The sequence below is a fragment of the Mastigoproctus giganteus genome, chromosome 9 (genome assembly GCF_048544385.1).
Source record: "Mastigoproctus giganteus isolate SK-2022 chromosome 9, ASM4854438v1, whole genome shotgun sequence".
NCBI classification, from domain to species: Eukaryota; Metazoa; Arthropoda; class Arachnida; order Uropygi; family Thelyphonidae; genus Mastigoproctus; species Mastigoproctus giganteus.
The window spans coordinates 195,682,608-195,709,613 of record NC_143583.1 but is presented as its reverse complement, the minus strand read 5'-3'; the positions used below and the strand labels follow the sequence as shown (position 1 = coordinate 195,709,613).

General features: G+C 35.6%; 1 protein-coding gene across 1 annotated transcript; it reads right to left on the bottom strand.

Moving 5' to 3' along the window:
• LOC150081001 (uncharacterized) lies at positions 1–27,006 on the bottom strand. The gene is made up of 3 exons (XM_090380882.1): positions 26,918–27,006; positions 17,442–17,564; positions 1–331 (listed from the first exon to the last, which is right to left on the bottom strand). Exons 1-3 carry the CDS (start codon positions 27,004–27,006, stop codon positions 1–3), a joined length of 543 nt encoding a protein of 180 aa, XP_090237008.1.

The window sequence follows — 27,006 nt, the reverse complement described above, 5'->3', positions numbered from 1 at the left end:
CTACTCACTACCCGAACTGATTTTCTGATAGCCCTTACAGTGTGCTTCCATTCCACTCCACATTCCATCTCCATCATCCTCATCCCATTCTTCCACTGTTGCCCCACTTCCTCCACATGAAACTTCATCATCTCCAAAGTCAATAAGCAATCTTTCACTTTCCTGATTCTTCTTTCCTCGCGTCAAAAGAGGGGATCTATTTTCTCTTGTACGTGGTGGCTGTGGTGACCATTTAGATTTAATAGGTATTTTGGCTCCCTTAAGATTTGTGTTACTTGCCAAAGAATCCTGCTCCCATTCATCTGTCATCCAATCAGAAGAAGAAGATCGTCTACAACAAAGTAAATTATATAAAATCACTTTTTGGGAACTTATGTATTGATTAAACTATATTTAACCCTATTGTTCTGTTCAAATTTACTATACACTTGTACCATTCAAATCAGTATGATCCAATATTTAAAACTGGTTATTTTATAATATAATAAATTGAATTTAATCAACATAGTTATTTTTTTAAAACTTTTGTTTTAAATAAAAAAAATTAAATAATGTATTAATCTTAAGTTTTTTTTATTTAAAAAACAAACCAAGATTTTAGTTAGTTTACTTGCAGTACATGTTTTTTCTAAAAAATAAAGTTTAATCTTGTTAATACTTATTAAATTCAAGGAAAGCAGTACACATGTTTCTAATACTCCTAAGTAATACAAAATTGAACAAAATTCATTATTTAATAATACTCATATTAATTGGGTTTTTTTTTTTTTTTTTTTTTTTGCTGTTTGGGCAATAAAAGGTAGATACATCTTACAAAGATATTTCTTACAGACCGAACAAATAATATTTGTTTTTTTTTATCATTTTTAGAAGAGTGAAACTTATAGCAAGCATGTTTGAATTTGTGCCCCTAACAGTATGTTTCCTACTTAACAGTACATTCTCGTATTTTGTTTACAGTAGAGTAAATAAATAAATAAAATAAATAAATTTTCTGTTTATACTCCGGGACGACCAAACGGTCAGAGGAGTTTACAAGATACACACAATACAAGAAACAGCACCATATTCAGCAGTCACGGGCTTGAACCCAGGTCACTCAAGGCACGTGTACTTATGCACCCACGCGCCTGACCACTAGGCTACGGAGTAGGTTTCCTTATTCCATGGGTTGTAATACCCTATTCTTATTTTTGAGTTTATATTTATCTTTTTTCACAAAAAATAAATATAAACTCAAAAATGCATTTGATCACAAAACAAATGCATTCTAAGCAGAATCATCAAGGACATTGTAAATTCTATTACAGGTCAGCAACTTGATTTTCAATATGTGTATTAGACAACCCACTAAGCAAATGAGATTTCTACAATCTAATAAAATGTATCAATCACTCCCTTTGAATTGTAGTCAAAACATTGCAAGGTTTTTATCATCTCTGCTAATTATAACACTATCCTTGTAATGTACTTATAAGAATTACATTTTTATTTGCTTGGAATATAATTTACTACTATTTTTTAAATAAAAAACTTAGTAAGAATCACTTCTTTGCTCATTACTTGCTGCAGATATTCAGACTTATTTTTTCTATTCCAATCATAATCTAGTGTTCCATTTCAAAAGGAACCAAATCAAGTGACTGGGACATAAAAATTCATTGTGTGTAATTTTTATCCTAAATTACCTCATACGTCCCAAACTATCCATATGCTTGATATTTCTCTAGCTTTACTAGGTTCTTTCCCATGTGTTGGGTCCATTGTTGTTTTCGGTATTTATTAATGATATTGATGATAGTATATCAGGCTTAATGTCCACGTTTGCAGATGATACCAAGGTCGGCAGGGCTCTTAATGATACTAATGACAGTATGCTGCTGCAACAGGATCTAGAAAAGTTGAGCAGGGGGGCTGAGAGGTGGCAACTGAAGTTTAACATTGACAAATGTAAAGTACTGCATATGGGAAGTAGTAACCCCAGAGTAACGTATCAACTGTGTGGTACTACACGGACAGTGATAGAGAGTGAAAAGGACCTGACGGTAATCGTGCAGACAGATATGAAGTTTTCTGAGCAGTGCAGACGGTCTGCAAGAGTAGCTCATGGTGTCTTGTCAATAATATACAGGAAGTTTTCAAGCAGGAATAAGGAGGTGATTATCCTCTTGTATAAGGCAATGGTCAGGCCACACCTTGAGTACCGTATACAAGTTTGGAGGCCTCAAGTCGGTTGTTGTTATTTTGGTTTTTAGGAGCATTAGCAACTAAGGCCATATTGCTCTGGGATATGCGGTGGTCATTCCCTGACCTTTCCGCATCCTCCATATTTGGTGGTGATGGGCTCGAACCCCGGTATAATCAAGAAGTGTGTGCTACATGCACTGCTGCTCCTTCCCACCTGGCTACGGAGGCGTGGTCTCAACTCGGGCACTGTAACTTGCAATAAGATTAGTGAATGGAACAAAGGGTTGCTCTTACAAAGAAAGGCTTAAGTTTTGCAAGTTACAGTGACCAGAGACTAGGCACCTGCGAGGTAATCTGATTGAGGTGTATAAAGCCTTGAATGGTTTGAACATTAGCATTAGCATTAGTAGAGGCATATGATGCAAGAAAGCAAGCTTATTCAGCATCAGCCAAAAAAAAAAAAAAAAAAAAAACACCACTCCCATTTCATCCCTCTGTTCGTTCGAAATACCTGTCCAGTTGAGCCTTAAATTTGTTTAGGCTATTAACTTCAACAACAAATGATGGAAGTCGGTTCCACCAACCAACCACCCGCTGGCCAAAGGCAAATTTCCGCACATCTATCCGACATCCGTCCTTCCTCAATTTGAATTTATGCCCTCTGAGGTGATTATTCTGAGCAAGAGGAGGAATCCCATTGGCATTGAGCATGCTCAAACCATTCAAAGCCTTATACACCTCTATCAGATCACCTCGCCGGTGCCTAGTCTCCAGACTCTGTAATTTGCAAAACTTAACCCTTTGTTCCATTCACTAATCTTGTTGCCCTTCTCTGTACCCATTCCAGCAGCTCTACATCCTTCTTGAAATGAGGCTTCCAGACCTGTATACAGTACTCAAGATGTGGCCTAACCATTGCCTTATACAAGGGAATAATCACCTCCTTATCCCTGCTAGAAAAATTCCTGTATATCATTGACAAGACACCATGAGCTATTCTTGCAGCTCGTCTGCATTGCTCAGAGAACTTCATATCTGCCTGCACAATTACCCCCAGGTCCTTTTCATTCTCCACCACTGTCAGTGTAGTACCGCAGAGTTGATACGTTGCTCTGGGGTTACTGTTTCCCATATGTAGTACTTTACATTTGTCAATGTTAAACTTCATTTGCCACCTCTCAGCCCATCTGTTCAACCTTTCCAGATCCTGTTGCAGCAGCATAGCGTCAGTAGTGTCCTTAACAACCTTGCCAACCTTTGTATCATCTGCAAACTTGGACATTAAACTTGATATACTATCATCAATATCATTCATAAACACCGAAAACAACAACGGACCCAACACTGAACTCTGAGGAACTCCACTAATAACATTAGTCCACGTTGAGCAGTGTCCATTGATTACCACTCTCTGTCTTCTGCCACTCAACCATCCCCTTATCCATAGCAGCAATTTGCCTCCAATGCCACACTGCTCCAATTTGTGCAGCAGTCTTCCATGTGCAACAGTATCAAAAGCCTTTCTAAGATCCAAATATATAATATCAAAGTTATTCCCTGCATCCAGTTCTTTTGTGACTACATCATAGTATCCAATCAAATTGTTCAGGCAAGACCTGCCCTTAACAAAACCATGCTGCGTCTGAGCTATAACTGAATTCTTGTCTAGATGATCCTGCAGTGCTTCTTTAACCAGTGCCTCCATTAATTTTCCTGGAACAGAAGTTAAACTAACAGGTCTATAATTACTTGTGTCAGCCTTTGATCCTCCTTTGTGAATTGGGGTTACATTTGCACATCTCCAGTCTATGGGTACCTCCCCTGAGTCCAAAGAAGCTCTCATAATTATGGCTAGGGGTTTGCTTACTTCCTTTGCTGCCTCCTTTAATATAACTGGACAGATCCCATCCACCCCAGGTGCCTTTTTTATGTTTATCCTCAACAATCTCTCCTCCACTTTCCTCTCAGTTATTACAAAATCATCTAGCTCACTGCCAATGTCTACTTTACCTACGTCATTCTCCTTCCTGAATAACTCCTCATGCGTGAATGTAGATGCAAAATACTCGTTTAGATTGTTAGCCACCTGAGCAGGATCCTCAACTGTTGAACCATCAATATCCAGTGGACCAATCTGATTCATCCCTTTCCTTCTTGAGTTTAAATAGGTAAAGAACTCTTTTCTGTTTTTCTTTACATCCTTTGCCAAGGATTTTTCGTAGTCTGCCTTTGCCTGCCTAATCTCCTTTGTGACTTGGTTACAGACCAACTTATATCTATCATAGGCTTCCATGTCGACCATTAATTTGTATGTATTCCATGCATTTTTCTTCTCTGCCACATGTCTCATTAGTTCATCTGACAACCATTTAGGCCTAAACCTTGAACAATATTTCTTAGTTGGTATGTAAAGCCTGGTAGCTTCCAAGATTAGTTCCTTGAATGCTTCCCATTTTGAGTTTGCTGTTGGTAACATCATCAGTTGGTCCCACTGTATAGAATTTAAATACTGTCTCAGACCATCATAGTCGCCTTTACGAAAACAAAAATCCTTCCCTTTACCTCTGATGGTAGTTACCTCCTTGAGTAAATCCCACTTCAACACACTGTGATCACTTCCACCTAGTGGTTCATTTATCTGCAGATTCTTAATTGAATCTGCAGATAAATGAACATTAAGAACATGCTGAATGCGGATGGAATTCTTCCTCTTGCTCAGAATAATCGCCTGAGAGGGGATAAATTCAAATTGAGGAAAACAGTTGTAGGATAGTGCGGAAGTTTGCCTTTAGCCAGCAGGTAGTTGATTGCTGGAACAAACTTCCATCTGTCGTTGTAGAAGTTGATAGCTTAAATAGATTCAAGGCAGAACTAGACAAACACTTGGAGCGAGTGGATGGGTGAAATGAGAAGGGTGTGTTTTTTTTGGCTGATGCTATATAAGCTTGCTTTCTCGCATCATGTGCCTTTGTGCCTTCTTGCATCATGTGCTTTGCTATCATGCAATGGCCATCTTCATCCAATATTTAGCAGGTTTACTCACTATAAGTTGCTTGACGTGATCTTCATTTCTAAAGCCAAGTTCCTTCTTGTCAACAGTAACATTTTCACACGAAAAGTATAATTTAGGTAGAATTTCCATCCATTTAGCATTGGCATTAGTCGAGGCATATGACGAAAAAAAGCAACCTTATACAGCATCAGCGAAAAAAAAAAAAAAATCCTATTTCACCCATCCATTTGCTCCAAATGTTTGTCTAGTGCTGCATTGAATTTATTAAAGCTATCAACTTCTGCAATGACAGATGGAAGTTTGTTCCAGCAATCAACCACCCACTGGCTAAAGGCAAATTTCCGCACATCTCTTCTATAAGTGTCCTTCATCAATTTTAATTTATGTCCCCTAAGGCAATTAATCTGGGCAAGAGGAAGAATCCCATCAGCAATGAATTTGCTGAAACCATTGAAAGCATTATACACCTCGATCAGATCACCTCGCAGGTGCCTAGTCTCCAGACACTAATTTTCAAAACTTAAATCTTTTTTCGTAAGAACAACCCTTTGTTCCGTTCACTAATCTTGTTTCCTTCTCTGTACTTATTCGCACAGCTGTACATCCTAAAACGAGGCCTCCAGACCTGTATACAGTACTCAAGGTGTGGCCTGACCACTGCCTTATACAAGAGGATAATCACCTCCTTATCCATGCTACAAAAATTCCTGTATATCATTGACAAGACACCATGAGCTGCTCTTGCAGACTGTCTCCACTGCTCAGAAAACTTCATATCTGAATGCACAATTACTCCCAGGTCCTTTTCATACTCGACCACCCTGAGTGTAGTACAACACAGTTGATATGTTATTCTTGGGTTACTGTTACCCATATGCAGTACTTAAATTTGTCAATGTTAAACTTCAGTTGCCACCTCTCACAGCCCATCTGCTTGACTTTTGTAGATCCTGTTGCAGTAGCGTACTGTCATTAGTATCATTAACGACCCTGCCAACCTTGAAGTCGTCTGCAAACTTAGACATTAAGCATGATATACCTTCTCCGTAGCCGAGTGGGCAGGAGCGGGAGTGCAGTAGCACACGCTCTTTGAATAGACCGGGGTTCAAGCCCCTGACTGCTGAATACGGTCGATCTGCCAACCCGCACTGGACCAGCGTGGCGGATTATGGTCCATTTCCCTCAGCATGAATTGTTGAGGAGGCTTCCATCCTGCAGTGGGTTGATAATGGCTGCACTTTACTTTTACCTTCATCAATATCATTAATAAATACAGAAAACAACAATGGACCCAACACTGAACCCTGGGGGCCTCTGCTAATGACATTAGTCCATGAAGAGCAGTGCCCATTGATTACCACTCTCTGTCTTCTCCCACACACCCATTCCTTTATCCATAGCAGCAACTTGCCCTTAATGCAACACTGCACCAATTTGTACAGCAGTCTTGCAACAATATCAAAAGCTTTTCTAATATCCAAGTATATGATATCAAAATTATTCTTTGCATCCAGTTGCTTTGTGACCGCATCGTAGTATCCAATCAAATTGGTCAGACAAGACATCCCCTTAAGAAACCCATGCTGTGTCTGGACTATAACTCAAGTCTTGTCTAGATGTTCCTGCAGTGCTTCTTTAATCAGTCCTCCATTAATTTCCCCGAAGTGTAATTACTTCTGTCACCCTTTGATCCTTCTTTGTAAATTGGGGTCACATTTGCACATGTCCAGTCCATGGGTACCTCCCCTGAGTCCAAGGAAGTTCTCATAATTATGACTAATGGTTTGCTTATTTCCTTTGCTGCCTCCTTTAATATAACTGGATAGATCCCATCCACTCCAGGTGGTTGTCTTATGTTTATTTTTGAGAATGCCTGCTCCACTTTGCTCTCAGTTATTACAAAATCATTTAGCTCACCGTCAGAGTTTAATACACCTCTGGCATTCCTTTCCCTGAATAACTCCTCATGTAAATGTTGATGCAAAATACTCATTCAGTTTGTTAGCTACCTCAGCGGAATCATCGACAGTTGAACCATGGATAGCAAGTGAACCAATCTGATTCATCCCCTTCCTTCTATAGTTTACATAAGTAAAGAACTCTTTGCTGTTTTTCTTTGTGTCCTTTGCCAAAGATTTCTCCTAATCTGCCTTTCCTTTCTAACCTCCTTTGTGACTTGATTACAGGCCACAATAGGCTTCTGTGTCACTTGTTAATCTATATGTATCCCATGCATTTTATTTCTCTGCCACATGTCTAATGAGACATGTGGCAATAATTTCATACCAACTAAGGACAATAATTCTTAGTTGGTATGAAAAGCATAGTAGCTTCCGAAATTACTTCTTTGAATGCTTCCCGTTTAGAATTTGCTGTTGGTAACATCATCAGTTGGTCCCACTGTATAGAATGTAAAAACTGTTTAAGGCCACCGTAGTCACCTTTACAAAACCAAAAACCCTTCCCATTACTGCTGATGGTAATTACCTCTTTCAGTAACTCCCACATCAGCACACTGTAATCACTGCCACCTAGTGGTTCCTTTATCTACAAATTCGTAATGCATGAAGATCACTACTGATAATCAGATCAAGAGTATTACTCCCTCTGGTTGCTTCCCAAACATGCTGCTGTAGAAAACAATCATCCAATAAATCCATAAACGCCTTGCTAGTGTGTGAGTGTCCAACTCACAAATTCCAGTCAATATCTGGGAAGTTAAAATCCCCATTAATAGACAATCTGATTTACTGGCTCACTTTATTTCTCTGTACAGTTGTTCATTATATTCATCAGAGTCTTTAGGCCTATAACACACTCCTACTCTCAATTTTGCTTTCCCAGTGCTTATGTCACACCAAACTGACTCAACACAGCACTGTCCACCCATGTCAACTGGCTGAACTTCCTAAAATTTTATGTTTCTTAACTAATATCATAACCCTTCTTATCCTGTCTATCCTTTCTGTATACATTGTACTCCCCAAATTCCAATTCTGCATTCCTTATATCTGCATGACACCACGTCTGATATCCCAACAATATCTGCCTTTGATGTTTTGACCAACACCTCAAATTCATCTACTAAACTCCTAGTATTGGTGTACATGCAATTATACATGCACCTGTTCTTATTCTTAGCTACCCTAACACAGCCCATGCATTTACTTGCAATGCCTGCCAGCAGTCTCTGAAATCCCTTGTTTTTCAGGCTGCTGCTCATTCCAATAGAAGCAGTACAAGAATCACTTTCACCTCTTCCAGCGGCTACTGTTAACATATTAGTCCGTGAATCCCCAAAGCTAGCAGTTTTCCTACCCATCTAACACTGCCTCGATAGCATCAGCAAATATTCTTGCACACTTTCTATTTAAGTGTATCCCATCCCTGTAGAAACAGTCTCTCCTGTCAACAAGCACAGATCAGGCTGAGATAAATTCTACCCCATGAGCCTTGCACAAGCTCTCCATAGCCAAATTGATTGATAAGGCTTTCATCATATACCTCCTCCTATTGTGTCTGGACAGAATTGCAGACACTTTCAAATTCAACCATAACTCGTGGCTTTTTTTCAATATTGACCTGTACTTGTTAAGTAATTTTGCCATTCTCCTACTCCTGAAATCATTGGTATCAACATGTACGACAATATCACCTTTTGTGCCCTTAAAAGATGATATCTGCTCTATAACGTCATCAACTTTTATTCCAGTCAGAAATACCCTGGTCCTGTTCCACCTATCCTCTTTGCACAATATAGTCACCTACAACAACTAGTTCCTGTGGAACCAGTTCATTCTGCCTTGGGGATTGCTGTTGTGTTTCCAGATGTTCAAGTGCAAGCTTTGGCATTGATGTGGGCAGCTCTCAGCTGCCCAATCTTCTAGTTCTTGATTGGGCAAGTTTATTAATCTTTCCTCTCTCTTAATTTGGGTAGAATTTTATTATCAGAGTGTAATATCCATGAAACAATGAGACATGTGGCAATGTAAAAGTTTTCAAGCACTGTGGAAAAAAATTTGACATCCAAATTCCAGATCTCTTAACTTTCATCAATTCTCCAAATTATTTGAAAATTCCAGCAATACACTAATATAGCCTTGTAAAGTAACAGTCTAAATTTTCCTATTCTTTGCCATAGACAGACTCTTTCATTTCAATGTTTATCACTTCCAAAGCTTAAAATAATTTACAAAAATCACTTCCAAACTGCCTTTAAGTGAAAGGACAAATAGTGCCTCAAAAGCAATTTTGAGATCACAAACTTGGAAGCAAATCTTGTTGGAAAATCTACCTCACTAATTTCCAAATTATTTTTTTGTCTTTACACAGAACAGACCAAGGTAGTGGAACAGGTTTTCATGACAGCATCTTTATCAAAATTTATGTTCATTTTTACCACTTATATGAGTCATATTTCCTCTTAACTCTCAAATAAAATTCAATTAAATGTTAATCTGACAATCACTTGATTGAATCAGATGTTTACAAGAAGCCATATTTATCATTTACACTCAAGGAAAGGAAGGCACCCTAACGGTTTGCTAGAAAAATACAAAATGAATCAATGTCTTAGAGATTTCAATTTATAAACAGACTTGCAAAAAGGGCTAAGTTAAAGAAAGCCAACACGAGAACGGCGAGAAACGTCGGATAACTTACACAGAAAATTAGTTTCCCGACACCGGACTCTAGCACTGCTCGCTCGGTAAACAGATGGTAGGTGTTATCGGTTTGGAGCCGAAATCGAGAAGGATATATTGATTGACAGGTAGGCGTGGCAAATGATGAAGTGATTGGTGGTCGGCACGACAGATGACAAGCTACTGTGCTGTGCAGTTATTGGTTGGCATCATGATGTGTATTTATGAGTAAAGAATGGTGCATGATAGTTTTGTGATGAACGGTAAACAGGTAATAGTAGCAATGAATCTTTTAAAGATGGAAGAAATTTGTAAGGAAAATAAAACGTTAGTTGATTTTTTGATAAAAACAAATTAATAAAAAGTTTCATTCCGTTCATTTTTATGTTCTTCATTGTTTTTTTTTCTCATTATTAAAAGCAGATTTTTGGAGTTCATGAGTGTTTTTACTATATTGTTGATTTAGGTTTGGTTACGAAAAAAAAGGAAAAGGTTTCTTTATTTTTTGTTATATTTCATAACCTAACCTTAAACATTAGGTTAGGAAATAATAGGAAAAGAAAGAAAGATTCTTTATTTATATATATATATATGTATATATATCTGATAATTAAAATAAAATAAATATGATATTTAAAATAAAAACATCAGCCAGTAGTACGGCAATAATACAGAGCGAAACAAAACGCAAAATAATATAAAATAAACAGGGAAGGGAAAGTAGAGATAATAGGACCAAAAGGTAGTCGATAATCCCCTATATAATTTAGTCAATTAAGTCATTAAACCCAATTAATAAAAAATGTAAATTTAAAATAATGCCAATTATAAATAATTTAGCGGTACCCCCCTCGTAGGTACCAGTTCCAAAAGACGTGAAATATCACCAAAAAAGGTTAAAGAAACTACGAAAAACTAAAATATCAAAATAATAGATCAAAATGATAGACTGACCATCATGCCCCATATCGACAGAGGACCACGAGGCCAATAATCGTCATGGAATCGCTGCATTTCAATCGTCATACAAATCACCGCAAAGGCAGAAATATCGAAGAACCAAACCACCCCTCCATTCTCCGATAGATCAACCAATGCAGAGGATTTGCATGGCGGTGGTCCTTATGCAGCAAAAAATAATCTATAGAACAGACAGCACTCTTGATCAGAGCCACACCACTGACATAATGCAAGCTTAACCAGCTTATATAATAGATAGGAAAAGAATAGATGGCGGCACAGGCGCTGCTTATTTAGCATAACTTTTACCTCACATAATATATATATATAGTGAATAGCTATTGAGGTGTTGATTAACGTTATGATACGTGTGTATCCGCAGGAGTGTCTTTAAAAATAAAAGTACAATAATAAAAAATTAATATTTTGTTAATAAACAATTTATGGGCCATGATTCTAAAGAAAAAAGATTAGGTTACCCCTCCATTTTGGGAGGGGTTCAAGCTCCCATGGGATTCAAGTGGAGGTAACCTGGCCTTTTTTCACTATTAGGGTATATTATTGAACAAGAAAATAAAAATACAGTAAAAAAAAAATTATTTTTTTATGAATGTATTTCTAAATATGACTGTGATTCTAAAGAAAAAGGTTAGGTTACCCTCTCCACTTCGGGAGGGGTAACCTAACCTTTCAAGCTCCCATGGGATTCAAGTGGAGGTAACCTGACCTTTTTTCACCATTATGGAAAGCGTTCATTAGGGCAAGTTACCATTAGTGCTTCTGAGTGCTACTAAAGTGATATAAACTGATGTTATCGTGTGTTGTGTTTGCACACCAATCAGCACATCGCTTGCCATGCCTACCTGTCAATCAATATATTGTTCTCAACTTTTCTCCAGACAGTTAACACCTACCGTCTGTTTACCGAGTGAGCAGCGCTACAGTGCCGTATCGGGAAACTAATTTTCCGCATAAGTTATCCGACGTTTCTCGTCGTTCTCGTGTTGGCTTTCTTTACCTTCGCTGCAAAAAGTTACATACACACCTTGCCAGAGTTATCTGTATGGTTCAACAGCCAGTGCTCTGTTACTAATACATGACACGTTGCTACATTTGCACACTGGGCAGTACTTATCAAAATGTATCAATAATTTTTAATTTACATAACAAAAAAATGCAAATAAAATATTCATTCATATAATAATTATTTAGATACATATAAAATCATAAAATATTGGGTAAAAATCAGATTAATATGAAAAATATGAGGAACTATAAGGAACTTGAAAAACTTATTTTGGGTCATACAGAACTATTGCTGGAGATTTTGGGCTAGGAGCAAGAAATTTGAGGGGACAATGACTAATTGATTTCTGTAGTCAAGAAAGATTTGTAGTAGCCAGCGTAGGTTATACGTGGAAAAATCCTGGAGATTCTCGTAGATATCAGTTAGACTACATTCTGATGAAACAAAGATACCGCAAGCAGGTAAAAAAAGCCATGTCTTTTCCAGGAGCAGATGTGGACAGTGACCATTCAATGGTGAAAATGATAACAGAACTAAAGCTAAAAAATATTAATGGAAAGAAAATAAATAATAAATAGAACCTAGAAAAACTAAAGAATGAAGAAATAAGAATACTGTTCCAGAATACTACAAACAGCTATAATGAGGTAAATAAGGAAAGTATGATAAACAATATTGACCAGATGTGGAATAACATTAAAGAAACTATAAACAAAGCAGCTCATAAATTTCTGGAAATGGAAACAAGGCAAAAAGAAAACCATGGATAACAGAAGACATTCTTCAAATGATGGATCAAAGAAGAATCTTCAAAAATATGAAAACAAAAGATGGGAAAAATAATTACCGTGCTCTCAAGAATGAAATTAATAGAGAATGAAGAAAAGCAAAAGATAAATGGTGGACAGAACAATACAGTATGGATGAACAGATAGGGCCTACAAGAAAATGTAATGGAATTCACTCCAGAGCAATCAGGAATGAAAAAGATAATGCCATTCTCAATGCAAAAGAACAACAAGAGACGTGGAGAAAGTATATAGAGGATTTATACATGGAACCATGTAGTTACACTTGGAAATATGATGAGAAAGGAGAACAACAAAACTTAAAACAAGATCAAATATTAAAAGAAGAATTTGAGCTAGCTTTAAAGTTACTTCCTAACAACAAAGCTCCTGGTATAGATAATATTACAGCAAAATTAATAAAGGACAGTGGAGATCAAGTCAAGCAATCACTATTTTAAATTGATTGTGAAAGCACATAGTGAAGGAAGAACTTCACTATATGCTTCACTATGGCCAGAACATTGTACAACCATCATAGTACCAATACCAAAAAAATCTGCACCAACCAAATGCAAAGACTACAGAACCATCAGCCTCATATCATATGCATCAAAAATTCTCTTAAAAATCATAAAAATACAAATAGAATCCTATATTGAACGCTTTTTAGAGGATACACAATGTGGGCTCAGAAAGAATTTATCTACAAGAGAAGCAATAGGAACTTTAAGATTCTTAGGCGAAAGAATGATAAACAATGGCAGGAATCTGTATGTGTGCTTGTGATCTGGGGAGTGTTACTTTGCCAAATTCCAGGTGGTGGTGCTCGTGAAGTGGTAGTGTGTGGACTAGGGTAGCAGTGACTTCAGAAGAAGTCTGTTGGACATCCAACAGACTTTTCTGAACTTCGAACTTTGTATCGTTATTGACTATGCAAAAGCATTTGACATGGTAATTTGGAATTAGCTTTTTCCTCTACTAGAAAACATGGAATGTCCACAAAGATTAATTAGGCTAATATTTGACTTGTATAAAAGACAAAAGACCATCATCAGGTTAAATAGAGAATTGACAGAAACAGCAAAAGAAGAAACAGCAAAAATAGGGAGAGGAGTGAGGCAAGGGTGCCTGCTTTCCCCAGGTTTATTTAATATATTTGTAGAATTAATAGTCAAAGAAGCATTTGATGGTAAAAAGTTAGGTATACAGATAGACGGAAGAAAACTTAGCACAATAAAGTTTGCAGATGATCAGATAATCCTTGCATTATCTGAAGTGCAATGTTATCCAATATGCTAAAACAGTTAACTAAGAAAGTGAAGAAATATGAAATGAAGATTAACACTAATAAAACAAAGATGATGATGATGATAAGTAAAAAGCCAAAACAATTTCATATTGAAACTGATGGAGAAAAAATAGAACAAGTAACAAAATTCAAATATCTAGGACAGATTATAACGCAAGATTCATCTTGCCACAGTGAAATTGGTTCAAGAATTGCATTGGCAAAACAAGCATTTATAGGTAAAATCTATTTACTAAGCCAAAGAAATATGTCGCTAGACCTAAGAAAAAGAATTATGAAAACATATATTTGGTCAATTGCTTTGTATTCAGCAGAAACATGGACATTAAACAAAACCAACCTGAAAAAACCAGAGGCTTTTGTGATGTGCTGGCGAAGAATGGAAAAGATTAGCTGGACAGAAAAAATGAGTAATAACATGGTTTTACAACGTGTAGCAGAAGAAAGAGAATTGCTAAGAAGAATCAGAAGACAATGGCTACAGTGGATCGGACACACCATGAGGCATAGAGGGATGTTACTGGATGTGCTGGAAGGCAAAATACTGGGAAAAAGAAAACAAAGAAGACCAAGAAGCACCATCATAAATACAATTCTGAAGGAAACCAGGCTTCAAAGCTATACAGAAGTGAAACACCTAGACCGGGAGAAATGGAGATAGCTCATCAAAGGGGCAAACCATTTGATAGACTGATACACTGAAGAGAAGAAGAAGAAGACAGAACTGAAAGGACAGCAAGGTTAATACACTGCACAAAAAGAAGAGACCTAATATTTATAGCTGTCAATGTCATAAAACAGTATCTAAGCTTTTTCATTTTAATTTTGTACAAAAATTTGGTATTCCACCTTAAAATATCTGAAGTGCAAATGATTTTCCAAGTCAATGTTAATACATCAGTATATAATAGGTCTAGCTTTGCATTTTATATTTTAATCACATTGATTTTCAGCATAGGGTAACTTTGCTGAACTGTGAGAGGTAGTCAAAAAGCTCTGCGAACAGTATAAAAGACAGGTAAAAAAAAAAAAAAAAAAAAAAAACACCCCAATTCTGTTTTTTTTTTTTTTTTTTTTTTTTTCAGTGTGAATACTGAAATTTAATACACTTATTGAACATTTAATCTGTAAAGAGTTTAATCCTTAAAAAAATTCTTCAGGTTGGGCACAAAACCAGGCTTTCACAGCTACTTTTAGCTCATCATCTTTAAAAGGCATTCCACAAAAATGAGACTTGGAGTTTCTTAGCAAATAATAGTGACTTGAGGCCATATAACAAATAACAGTTACTTGGGACTATATGTGGGTTTAATTGTTCAAATCCACATTTGCAAATTTTAGCCTGTGCAACCCAGACTTTGTGCAAGGGTACACACTGCCATAGAGAAGCAAAACCCAATGACACAACTTTCCTTGTCTTTGTTCTGAATTGCTAGCATAATATTCCTTGTTATTGTGATTTTGAGTACAAGGTAATCAATTAACAACAATCCCTTTGTGTCCCAGAAAACTGAGGCCAACACTTTTCCAGCAGATGATTTCATTCAAATATATTTTAGGGCTGAAGATCCTTTGTGCTTTCACCACATGCTTTTTAATTTGAATTCAAGATCATGAAAATGTAGTCAAGTTTCACCACCAGTCTATCTGTATTAGCAAGAATTAATTTTATATTCTCTCTCCACCTCTGATGTTTGTTATGAATGAAGAGGTTCTGGGAATTCATTTTGCACAAACTCATTACAAATGCTCATATATTGTTAAAATGTTTCCATGGGAAATTTTAAGTACTTTTTTTTAAATTCACTTTAATTCTTCTGTTTTCTGAAATCTTTTCTTCAACAATGGCAATTATCTCAAGATTGACTGCTTCAGATGGACTAACATGGATCACCAACTGATTTCTGTCCACTTTTGAATGCTGCCAACCATCTTGCAACAGTAGCACAACTTGGTGATACCTCTCCAAACACTCTAGCCATTCTTTCATGGATTTCTTTAGTATTTCTACCATCTTTGGTCAAAAATTTCATTTGATTACTGATTTAGTATTAGTAGTAGCAAATGGTGCAAGAAAGCAAGATTATACCACATCAACAACAGGGCTCACATCTGGTGAGTATGGGCTTGGCACACCCAGGGTCCATCATTCTTCTCTCTCACTCTCTCTCTCAGGGTAACTTGGAAATTATTTTTCTGGCCGGTGCAGCCTCAGGCTTGCACCACATGGCTAATAATAAAATAAAAAAAATAATAAACAACAATGACAAAAAACACTTCCTACATCACCTGTTCATCTCCTCTAACAGTTTGTTAAGTTCTTCCTTAAATTTATTCAAACTACCCATTTCTACAACACCACATGGACGTTTGTTCCAATAGTCAATTACCCCCACCGGCTGAAAACAAATTTTGGCACAGTATCCTGCAACCATCCTTCTTCAATTTGAATTTATGTATTTTCACGTGCATAATCTTAGCAAGAAAGATTCCATCAGCATTGTGCTTACTCACTTCTCCCACTGAGCAAAATAGAATAACAATAATAAATAAAAAAAAAACATGCAAAACAAAATCTGCTTATAAAAAACACTTGTTAACAGGTGAGTTTTTGTCATTGTGTATTTACAGTCAAAAACTGGGAAAAATTTTATTTTCTGTTATAACGTGCTTTTCTTATAACACTGGTGTTAAAGTCTCTGACACCTGTGTTATATTTAGGTTGCACTGAAGATGAATCCATCAGCATTGTGCTTACTCACTTTCCCCACTGAGCAAAATAGAATAATAATAATAATAAAAAAACATAAAACAAAATCTGCTTATATAAAACATTTGTTAACAGGTGGTCTTTTGGTCATTGTGTATTTACATTCAAAAACTAGCAAAAAACTGGGTAAATTCTATTATAACATGCTTTTCTTATAACACTGGTGTTAAAGTTTTCCTCTGACACCTGTGTTATATTGAGGTTGCACTGTAGATGAATTAAATAAAATACTGAATGTCATTTTAATCAGCCTGAAGCATGGAGTTGTACCACGTGGAGAGGCAGCATTACATAAAATCTAGAAACCAATTATTTAAAAAACACTGGCTGTAACTCTGAGATAGCATATGTAGTTGCAGATATATATGTTGTTTGTTACTGTTGCAGAATATACACAGCCCAATTTTAAATGAGCACTGTCACTTGGCTACTATAGTAATAAAGCTGTCAACTACTCTTTTCAATGGGTAGCTATCCAACAGTATAAAAAAAAGCTTATTTTTTAAAAAAGTTTCTGCATTACATATGACAAATGAGTGGCTCAGAATATCCACAATTTTTTTGTGAATCCCCAAATTTTCTATTTAAGTGTATGTGTGCATGTGGTTTCCATGTACTTAAACTACTGCTTCTAACATTTCAGCTTATGTGCATTATGGACTCTATATCTACTAGATTATTCTAAATAGCTCATAAAACCTGAATGCAAAATATAAAATCTATATGACAAAGAAATCTCACCGAGTTTGACTATTGTCTTGACTGCTACTTGTATACCAGTCCCACTGGCAGTCAACATCTTTCTCAGGAGTGACTGGCTGGTCATGTAGAAGTGGCGTATCACTTCTATCTGGATCATGGTTTCTAGAATTAAAGCAGGATATATCAAGATTATTTAAATATTTTCTTGTAACTAATAAAAAGAAAAAAACAAGGCTACACTATTTATGAAATTTTAAATTTACTAACTGAATTTTAACAGTTATTTTTTATATGAATTTTATCATTTCATCCAAAACTGCAGAAAAAATTCATTATTTGCTATTAGCTAATAATGTTATTCCCCATTTTATGCAGTCACATATAACCCTTCCTAGGGTTACATGTGACTACATGTAAATGTAAAAATTCACCCTTTCACATAATAAATGAAACACAAAACACCTTTTTTTTTTAATTTCAAAATAACTTAACATACAATAAGATACTAATAAAACATCACACAAAAAATGCTGTGATTTTACATAAAAATATCATTACTTGTAAGCATAGTTTTACAGATTAACTTTTTGTTCTTTAGTTATTAAAAATTCATTCATTATATAATCCGTATCAGTGTTTTCCAAAATATCTTTTACCGCTGCTAAATACTACAAGATCATGCCTTCCTGATCTTGAATAATTCTTAACTCTTCAAAAAGTTCTTTGCCATTAATATCACTTAAATTCAAAGATTCATCTGTCAGTTTTTTATCCAAATTATTGCTAGGTCTCCATCATCCATATCTGAAAAATTGTAAGACATCAACCTGGCAGCAGTACTGCATCTTTTTATAAGATGCTTAATATTGGTAGCCAGACAAGCCCAGATTTTAACTTTAATATTTGAAGAAAAAAGTATTTGGTTTTTTTTAATTGTGTTTTTAGTGTACTAATACTTAACCTTTTACCAGTGGATTGCAATGCTTATTAATTTCAGTTCTTCATTTTTTTTTTTAATAATAATTGAAAACTTTAAAAATAGTAACAGTAATAGTGTTTGCCATATAGTGCAAGGAAGCCACAGGCTTTTGCTGCACTGCAAAAAAAAAAATAAATAAATAAAGAACCAAGTAGATAAGAAAACAAATTATATGCTTCCCTCCTCACACAGGTACGTATCCAGTTGACCTTTGAATTTATTCAAACTGTCAACCTCAACTACCTGTAAGGAAAACTTGTTCCTGCAGTCAACGACTTGTTGGCTCAAAGAAAACTTCCTAAAATCTTATCAAACCTCAAGCACTGTAATTTGAATTTATGACCCCTAGTTCTGGAATTCTTTATAACAGTGAAAATCCCACCTTCATTCATTTTACTAATCTCTCTCAGAGCCTTGTAAACCCCAATCAGGTCACCTGTGAGGTGCTTGGTTGCCAAGCTCTGTAGCCCACATAATCGGAGTCTTTTCTCATATAGTCATCCTTCTGCCGATCTCACCATTCAAGCTGCCCTCTTTGGACCCTTTCAAGAAGCTCATGTCTTTTTTCAGATGAGGTCTCCATACTTGAAATGTAGTCTTATAACTGCCTAAAAATTATAATGAATAAAATTTAAGTATAATTAATACTTAAATTTTTGGAAGAGTGTCGGTAACATAAAACAGAAATGTGAAACAATTAATCTCTGCCAAATTTAAGTTTATGGAGGTATTAATTAGAACAAAACTTTGCATTACTCCAACATAAATTATGCCAACATCTACAAAAAAAAACAATTTATTAATTCTGCCTGTGTAGGTAACAAATATTATAAACATGAAATATTAACATGAAATCATTCATATCCACGGTCCTTGCAACAATCACTACATGAAATGACTGCTTAACTGAAACACAAAAGTAACTGCAACATGTCTTTGCATGTCCATCTTTTATCGTGATTACTTTTTTAATTTTTCTTATGATGAACTCTCTTATGAAGCCATAAGAGATGCATCAACTGCATCTTGCTCACAAACTGATGCCTGCTAAATTCATTAGGGAAGATAAAAATCACTATGGACCAGAGAATAGCATATTAATGTTTGAAAGCATATCAAGCTTATTAGTATTAGCAGCAGCAAATGATGCAAGAAAGAAACTTATAAACATCAGGCAAAAAAAAAAAAAAAAAACACTTCCTGTATCATCTGTCCATGCCCTCTAATAGTTTGTCTAGTTTCTCCTTGAATTTATTCCAACTACTCACCTGTAAAACACTAGATGAATGAAAGTTTGCTCCAATCATGTACCCACTGGCTGGAGGTCTCATGTACATCTATCCTGAAGGCATCTTTCCTAATCTTAAATGCCCTCTCATTGTGTAATCTGAGCAAGAGACAGGAGGCCCCAGCAACCAGCTTAGTCAATTATCAAAGGCCTTAACATTTCGACTAGCTCTCCTTGCATGTGCCTAGTCTCCAGATACTGTAATTTGCAGAACTGAAATCCCTCTTGGCAAGAGCACCCATTCCTTTCCTCACTAATCTCACTACTCTTCTCTGCACCCATTCCAACAGATCTCTATCCTTCCTAAAATGAGACTTCCAGACCTACATTGCAGTACTTAAGATGTGACCTAACCATTGCCTTGTTTCCCTTGTGCCGTATAAAGCCCACAAACAAATGAATTTGGATAATCACCTCTTTCTCCCTGCCGGCACAATTTCTGTATCTGTCCTATATATCAGGACATGAGCTGTCCTGACAGCTTGTCTGCATTTCTCTGAGAAATGCAGACAGGCTGACACAATTACATCTTATTCATTGTCCACTATAATGAGTGTGGTATCACACAGTTGGTATGTTAACCTCAGATTACTGTTACCCATTATGCAGTACCTTGCATTTGTCAATGTTAAAATTCAAACCTCAGCCCATCTGTCTAATTTTTCAGATCTTGTTGCGGTAGCATATCCTGATTACTAACTACTATGCCAACCCTTATAGCATCTGCAAACTTAGACATTTAGCCTGATGTGCCTTCATCAATATCATTAATAAAAACAGAAAACGACAACAGACCCAGTGCTGAACCCTCAGGGACTCCTCTAATAACATTAGTCCAAGAAGAGCAATACTCATTGATAACCACTCTGTTTTTTCCCACTTACCCTTTATCCATAACAGTGACTTGTCCTTAATTCCCCACTGCTTCAATTTGTACAACACTCTTTTATGTGCAATACTATCAAAAACGTTTTTTGAAATCCAAGTATATGATGTCAGAATTATTTTTGCATCCAATGCCTTTGTAACTGTGTCATGGAATCCAAACAGACTGGTTACACAAGATATAACAAACATAATAAATCCATGCTATGACTGCAGTACAATTTAATTTCTATCTAGATGGTCCAACATGACTTCTTTAACCAGTGACTCCAGTATTTTTCCTAGAACAGAAGTCAAGCCAACAAATCTGTAATTATTCATGTTGCTCTTTGATCTTAGTAAGTTAAAAGTACATTCAGACATCTGTAGTACATAGGACCTCCTCTGAATCCAAGGATGCTTTCATAATTATGGCTAAAGGTTTGCTTATCTCTTTTGCTGCCTCTCTTAATATAACTAGATAGATCTCATCCACCCCAGTTACCTTATTTTAGGCACGTTAGTGTATACGCATAATGCACCTATTGTCTATACTAGGGCTTTCCAATGGGTCAGTTGTCTTGAAAGAGGGGATCGATACATAGCAAGTGGTCAATGGGTAAATTATATAATAATATTGTTACTTACCTATGTATTATAATTATTTTATAATTTTTAATAAAAAATTAATTATTAAGAGATTTTTCTTAAAAGCTGTCCATTAAAATTAAAGTGTGTGTATTTTTTTGGATGGAGGTGGGGGAGTCAACAAGGAAAAAATGCATTTTTTAAAGGGGTTGGCAGGAAGAAAAGGTTGGGAATTCATGGTCTATACCATAACCGACCATCCACCCACATATAACAACTTGACACCCAGTGGATGGATTTTCATGAAATTTTAAAAATTGGACGTTTTAAAAAGATTTGATCTTCATTAAAATCAGGCTAACAGATATACAGAATTTTTTTGTCATCATATAATAATTCAACTTTCAGTGGATTTATGATATTTGGGATTTATGATATTTATTGATATTTATATTTGGGCCTTTTAGAAAGTTTGGAGACATCCCAAATTTCATTAAAATTGGACCAAAAGAAATTCAACAATTATTATTTCTTTATCTATCCATCAACATATAATAAATCGGCTCCTGGTGGATAGATTTTCATGAAAGCTTATATTTCATTTTTAGAAGGATATGTTGAGCCATTCCAAATTTCATTAAAATCAGATAAAAAGAAATCCGGAAATTACTATAGATATCACATAGGCCAGGGGTTCAGAAAGTGTTGCCTGCGGGCCATTTCCAGCCCACAGCTGTTTTTATATCAAAATTTATTGAGAAGTGTTGTTTTTTAATATGTATGTTGTGCAGTGTAAATACATATCAGTGATATCACAGTATTAACCTAATATACAGCCCACCCACAATTTCCATCATCATATTTTCATCAATATTGGCCTGCTGAAAAGGTTTGAGAACCACTGACATAGGCTATTCATATACTGGATGTTGCAGTTGAAGCAATAGATGCTATATTTGTTGCCAAGTACTGGTTGAATAAATGAAACAGCATTGTAGCAGATGCACAAATAAATAAAATTTTCTCAGTTTGCAAATAAAAGTCATTGCTTTTTGCTCTTTTTTTTTTTTGTTATACATCATTAATTATTACTATTTGCTATTCTGCCTGAAATGTAATGCTCTGCATATATTAACTAACTTGTTTATGTCTAACTTCAACAATTTCTCTTGCACTCTCCTCTGTTATTAAAAAATCATTTAATAACAGAGGAGAGCTCCCTGTTATTAAATGATTAGTTTAAGCTCCCTGTCAGAATTTGATATACTTTATGCATCGCCTCTGTAGCCAGGTGGGCAGGAGCAGCAGTGCGTAGCACACGCTTCTTGATTAAACCGGGGTTCGAGCCCGTGCCCACCAAATATGGAGAATGCGGAAAGGTCAGGGAATGACCACCGCATATCCCCAGAGCAATATGGCCTTAGTTGCTAATGCTCCTAAAAACCAAAAAATAACAATAACATAACATCCCCTGTGCTAAAACATTCCTCAAGTGTGAATGTAGATGTAAAATACTAATTTAATTTTCTTGTAACCTGAGGGGGAACTTCAACAGTTTGACCATTCATATCTAGTACACTAGATGTGCCCAATAGTACTTACAAAAACAAATCTACTTTATCGATGTATGCCTAACTATGATCTACTTTTTTTAGAGTGCATTTATTTAGCAATTTTTTTTAAATTGTAAAGGTATCAAACTGTGAAATACAAAAAACATAATATATTGTTTAATTATACAAAAAATTACATATATAAATATAATCAAAACATAAAAAATTCGCATTTTCAAACTTACATGGGCTTCTTTAGATTTAGAATTTGATGTTCTGCCTGTATTTCAGCTACGATTTCTTTGAGGTAAGTAACTTTTGAGACAAATTCTTAGACTTGAATCTGAATGCTCATCTGTCAAAATGGCTCAGTATTTCGATTTTATAATTTTCTTCTGTGAAAATGCTGAATTACATAAATATGTCAAACTGAAACATGCAATTAAATTTTCAGCACATTTTCACAAATTATGATACTTGTATTCTGATAAATATTTCTAGAAATTTTCCTCCCAAACGCTTGAATGTAGATATCATTTTAGAGTGTGATTATTCCTGTATCAAGTGAAATATTATCCATTTTAAACAAAGATGAAGGTTTTTCTGCAGTCATTTCTACTTGTATACTTGTGTTGAATGGATAAGACAAATAAAATTCACACTTTCAAGCATGGGTGCTGGCAAGACATTTTGAAAGGCAGTGCAAAAAAAAAAAAAAAAAACCTACAGTAGAACATCAATTATCTAAGCCATCAATTATCCAAAACCCCCCCCCCCCCAAATTACAGTATCTACTTTTAGTGTACTGGTTGTTATGCTGAAATATTACTCCTTCCCCTTGATGCATTTGTTTCCGATTATATATATTATTTATTCAAATATATTTGCAGTATAATATAGAAATAGTCTTAATTTGTCATTACAGAAGTTAAAAATCAAATGTTGGCCACACAGTTAACTACTGTGTGGACTCAGGATAGTCTCCCATGACCCTGTTGCACTACTGTCTGTTGTACCATTGTCCATGTGGGAGTATGGTGGGGAGCGGTTAGCTTTCACTCAGTCTGCTGCGAGCCACTGCAGTGTGAGGTTATTTCAGGCATTTTGTTTCTAATCGCTCAATGTTCGAGTTTTTGTTTGTGGCTATTTCGAAGTGAAATACTGTGTTGGTTTGCTTTTTAATTTTAATACTGCTGTTCCTTTGTGTTAATAATGGCATCTACAGGCAAAAGAAACCGCAATGTGTTGTCAATAGAAGACAAGATAACGATCATTAATAGACTGGAAATGGGCGAAACCGGTGTAACTCTTGCTAAGATTTTTAACATTGATAAAGCAACCATATCTGACATAAAGAGCAGGGAAAAAATGAAATTTTGAAGTTTACTTCAAAGTTAGTCAAGGAACATGGCACTAAAAAAAGAAAAATTATGAAAAAAGCCATTGATGAGAAATTAGAAGACTTGGACTTCTCTTCTACAAAAGAGAAGTCAAGGCAAACCTGTTTCTGGAACTCTGTTATGCAAAAAAGTGTTACAATTGAATAAAAATTTTAAAAGCCCATCTGAATTTAAAGCCAGTACAGGATGGCTGAAAATTTTCAAATCTCGCCACGATATAAGGGAGCCTGAAATTCAAGGGGAAGCTTTATCAGATGATGTCCGGAAGCAGATGCTTTTAAAGAGTCTTTTCTAAAAATGGCGGAGGAAGAAGGTTTTCCAAGGCTGTTTACAATGAAAATGAAACTGGTCTTAAGTGGAAGTCACTCCCTCTTAAATCATTTGCATCACAATGTAAAATGGCTGCTTCTCATTTCAAAGCTAACAAACAGCATGTTACAGTTATGGTGTATGCAAATGCAAGTGGACAGCATGTTTTACCATCATTGGTGATTGGGAAATCCAAGATGCTTTAAAGGTGTAAAGTGCCTACCAGTACGATATAGGGGACAGAAAAATGCTTGGATGAATTACAACATTTTTTTGGATTGGTTTAGCCAAGATTTTATTCCAAGTGTGAAGAGGTGATAATGCTGGTACAGTTTTGTTTATTATCAATAATGCACCATCCTACCCTACTCTTGAAAAAATGAATTCAGACAAGATCTTCTTTGTCAGGTTTTTACTGTCAAATATTACAGCCCTTCTGCAGTCAATGGATCATGGTGTTATAGAAAAACTAAAAAAGATATACAAAAAACAAGTCTTGCATCACTTGCTGCTACCAGAGGGAGATGAAGAAAGCGTGGTTGAGTTTTCAAAGAAGCTCAACATTAAGGATTGTTGCTACATGTTAGCAGATGCCTGGAACATGTCAGAAGAAAATCTGAAAAAGGCATGGCATAAACTTTGGGGTGCTGCCGAAGAGACGGTCACACATGTGCAAGATTTGAATGAAGACTTAGGTGAGATTGTAACTTTATTTCAAGGGATTCCCAGGTTTTCTGAGTGTGGGCAAGATGATGCAGAGGCATGGTTAAACAATGATGCTGATGATCCTGGTTATCCATATTTTAACAGAAGAAGAAATTATTGCATTAGTCCAGGATGAAGAACGTGCTGACTTTAACCAAGGTGATTCTAATGATGAAGCAGGAGCAGGCCTGATCACACCTTGGCATTCACTGGCTAGAAACTGCAATAGCATGGTGTGAGCAACTGTCTGAATGCAGTTCTACGTAGATATTGCTATTAAAGAGGATGACAGACCACACCATAAAAAAAAGACATTGCGTGGTTCAAAGAAAAATTCAAGATTACATATTTTTTTTAAAAAAACCTTCCCAAGATTCATATACTCTTATTTGTGTGCAATTACTTGTGTTTCTTTATTTCTGTTTATGTAAAAAAAAAAAAAGTGATTTATAGTTGAAAACATGAAAAACAATTAGGTAAGTTCAAAATAAACGTAATATATAATATATACTGTTTCTTCAAAAGAAACGGTTTGTTATTATTTTCAAACCGTTTCCTAAATCAATTGTTTTTTATAACACGTACTTCATACTTCAAAATACAGTAGCAACAACCTTGCGTACAATAATTTAATTGGAGATCTAATTGCACTTTGTTTCGTATAAAGTGGGTATTCTCATGTATGTTTGATTATCCAAACTATTTGATTAACCGAACCAACCTTGGTTCCAATTGGTTTGGATAATCGATGTTCTACTGTATTACATTAGGGTCACGTGTTAAGTTATTACATATACTCATGTGTATCGTGTCTGTAAATTGCGTGTATTTTCTAGTGGATTTGTCTATTTTGCTGAACCAAAAAACCATACTATCTACGCCAGAGACCGACTAACTCGGCCACGGAGTGAAAAAAGCCCATAAATGTTCCTGTTGTCATTGACAGGATACGAATCTGGGCCTTTTCCACTCGGTGTGGGGAGGACAGTGACAATACCACTGTGCTATCTGCCCAGTCTAAGGTGGTGCATGTGGGAATAAATGGTTTTTTTCAACATATTTTCAAATACATGCGATATCTTAATTAAGTCAAATTTGACTGATTTATATAGATTGCAATTTTTATTTAAATATAATGACGAAAATTAATAGGATCTAATTCTGTTTTGCAAGAGTTATTTTAATTTTGTCCTTGTTTTAATAAATTATTTGAATTAATATTTTAGTTTTTTTTGTAGAATTTGTATTGTTTGAATGTTTCAATAAATTAATAAGAATATTAAAAATTATTTATTACTTTGACATCCAAAGTGGTGCACTTGCACCACCTTGCACCATGCTGCCAGCACCCATGCTTTCAAGTTTGTTGAAATCTTGTAAAACATTGCTCGAACTCCAAAATTGCACTTTTAATTTGTTCTGTGCATCTATTATTGTCATAATTAGTAACAGCTGAAATTTTTAATTGTGATCGCATGTTTGGAAATTCAGTTAAGTTGTTGTCCTCAAGTTTGGATATAAGTAGATTTAATTTTTCTTAAGGGCATTTATGGAACTTGTCATATGGAAGATCAATTTTTCCTTGCCTTTTAAGTCGAGATTTAATTCATTTAGTATAGTTGTAATATCCATTAAAAACATTAAAGCTAAAACCAAACATCATCATCCAATTAATGCAGTGGTGGGAAAGAAAATATGGAAAGTCATAGTCACTTTTGCAATGTGTGATAAGTCCAGTGTCACAACCTGTCAGAGCCAAAGCGCCTTCAGTAGTTATTGAGACAAGTGTATAAACAAGTAAATGAATGCTGTTGGTAAAGTTCTTATACCTGTTAAACACATCCTCACCACAAGTTGCACCTTTCAGTGGAATAATTGTTAGTAATTTTTCCTTGGTGGAAAAGTCTTTAAAAACCAT

Excerpts from the sequence above, each read along its gene's own strand:
- LOC150081001 (XM_090380882.1), bottom strand. The coding sequence starts at position 27,006 with ATGGTTTTTAAAGACTTTTCCACCAAGGAAAAATTACTAACAATTATT. Across the intron at positions 17,565-26,917 it reads GGTGAGGATGTGTTTAACAG|AAACCATGATCCAGATAGAA; the intron begins GTATAAGAACTT and ends CTTTAATTCTAG. Across the intron at positions 332-17,441 it reads CAAGACAATAGTCAAACTCG|ACGATCTTCTTCTTCTGATT; the intron begins GTGAGATTTCTT and ends ACTTTGTTGTAG.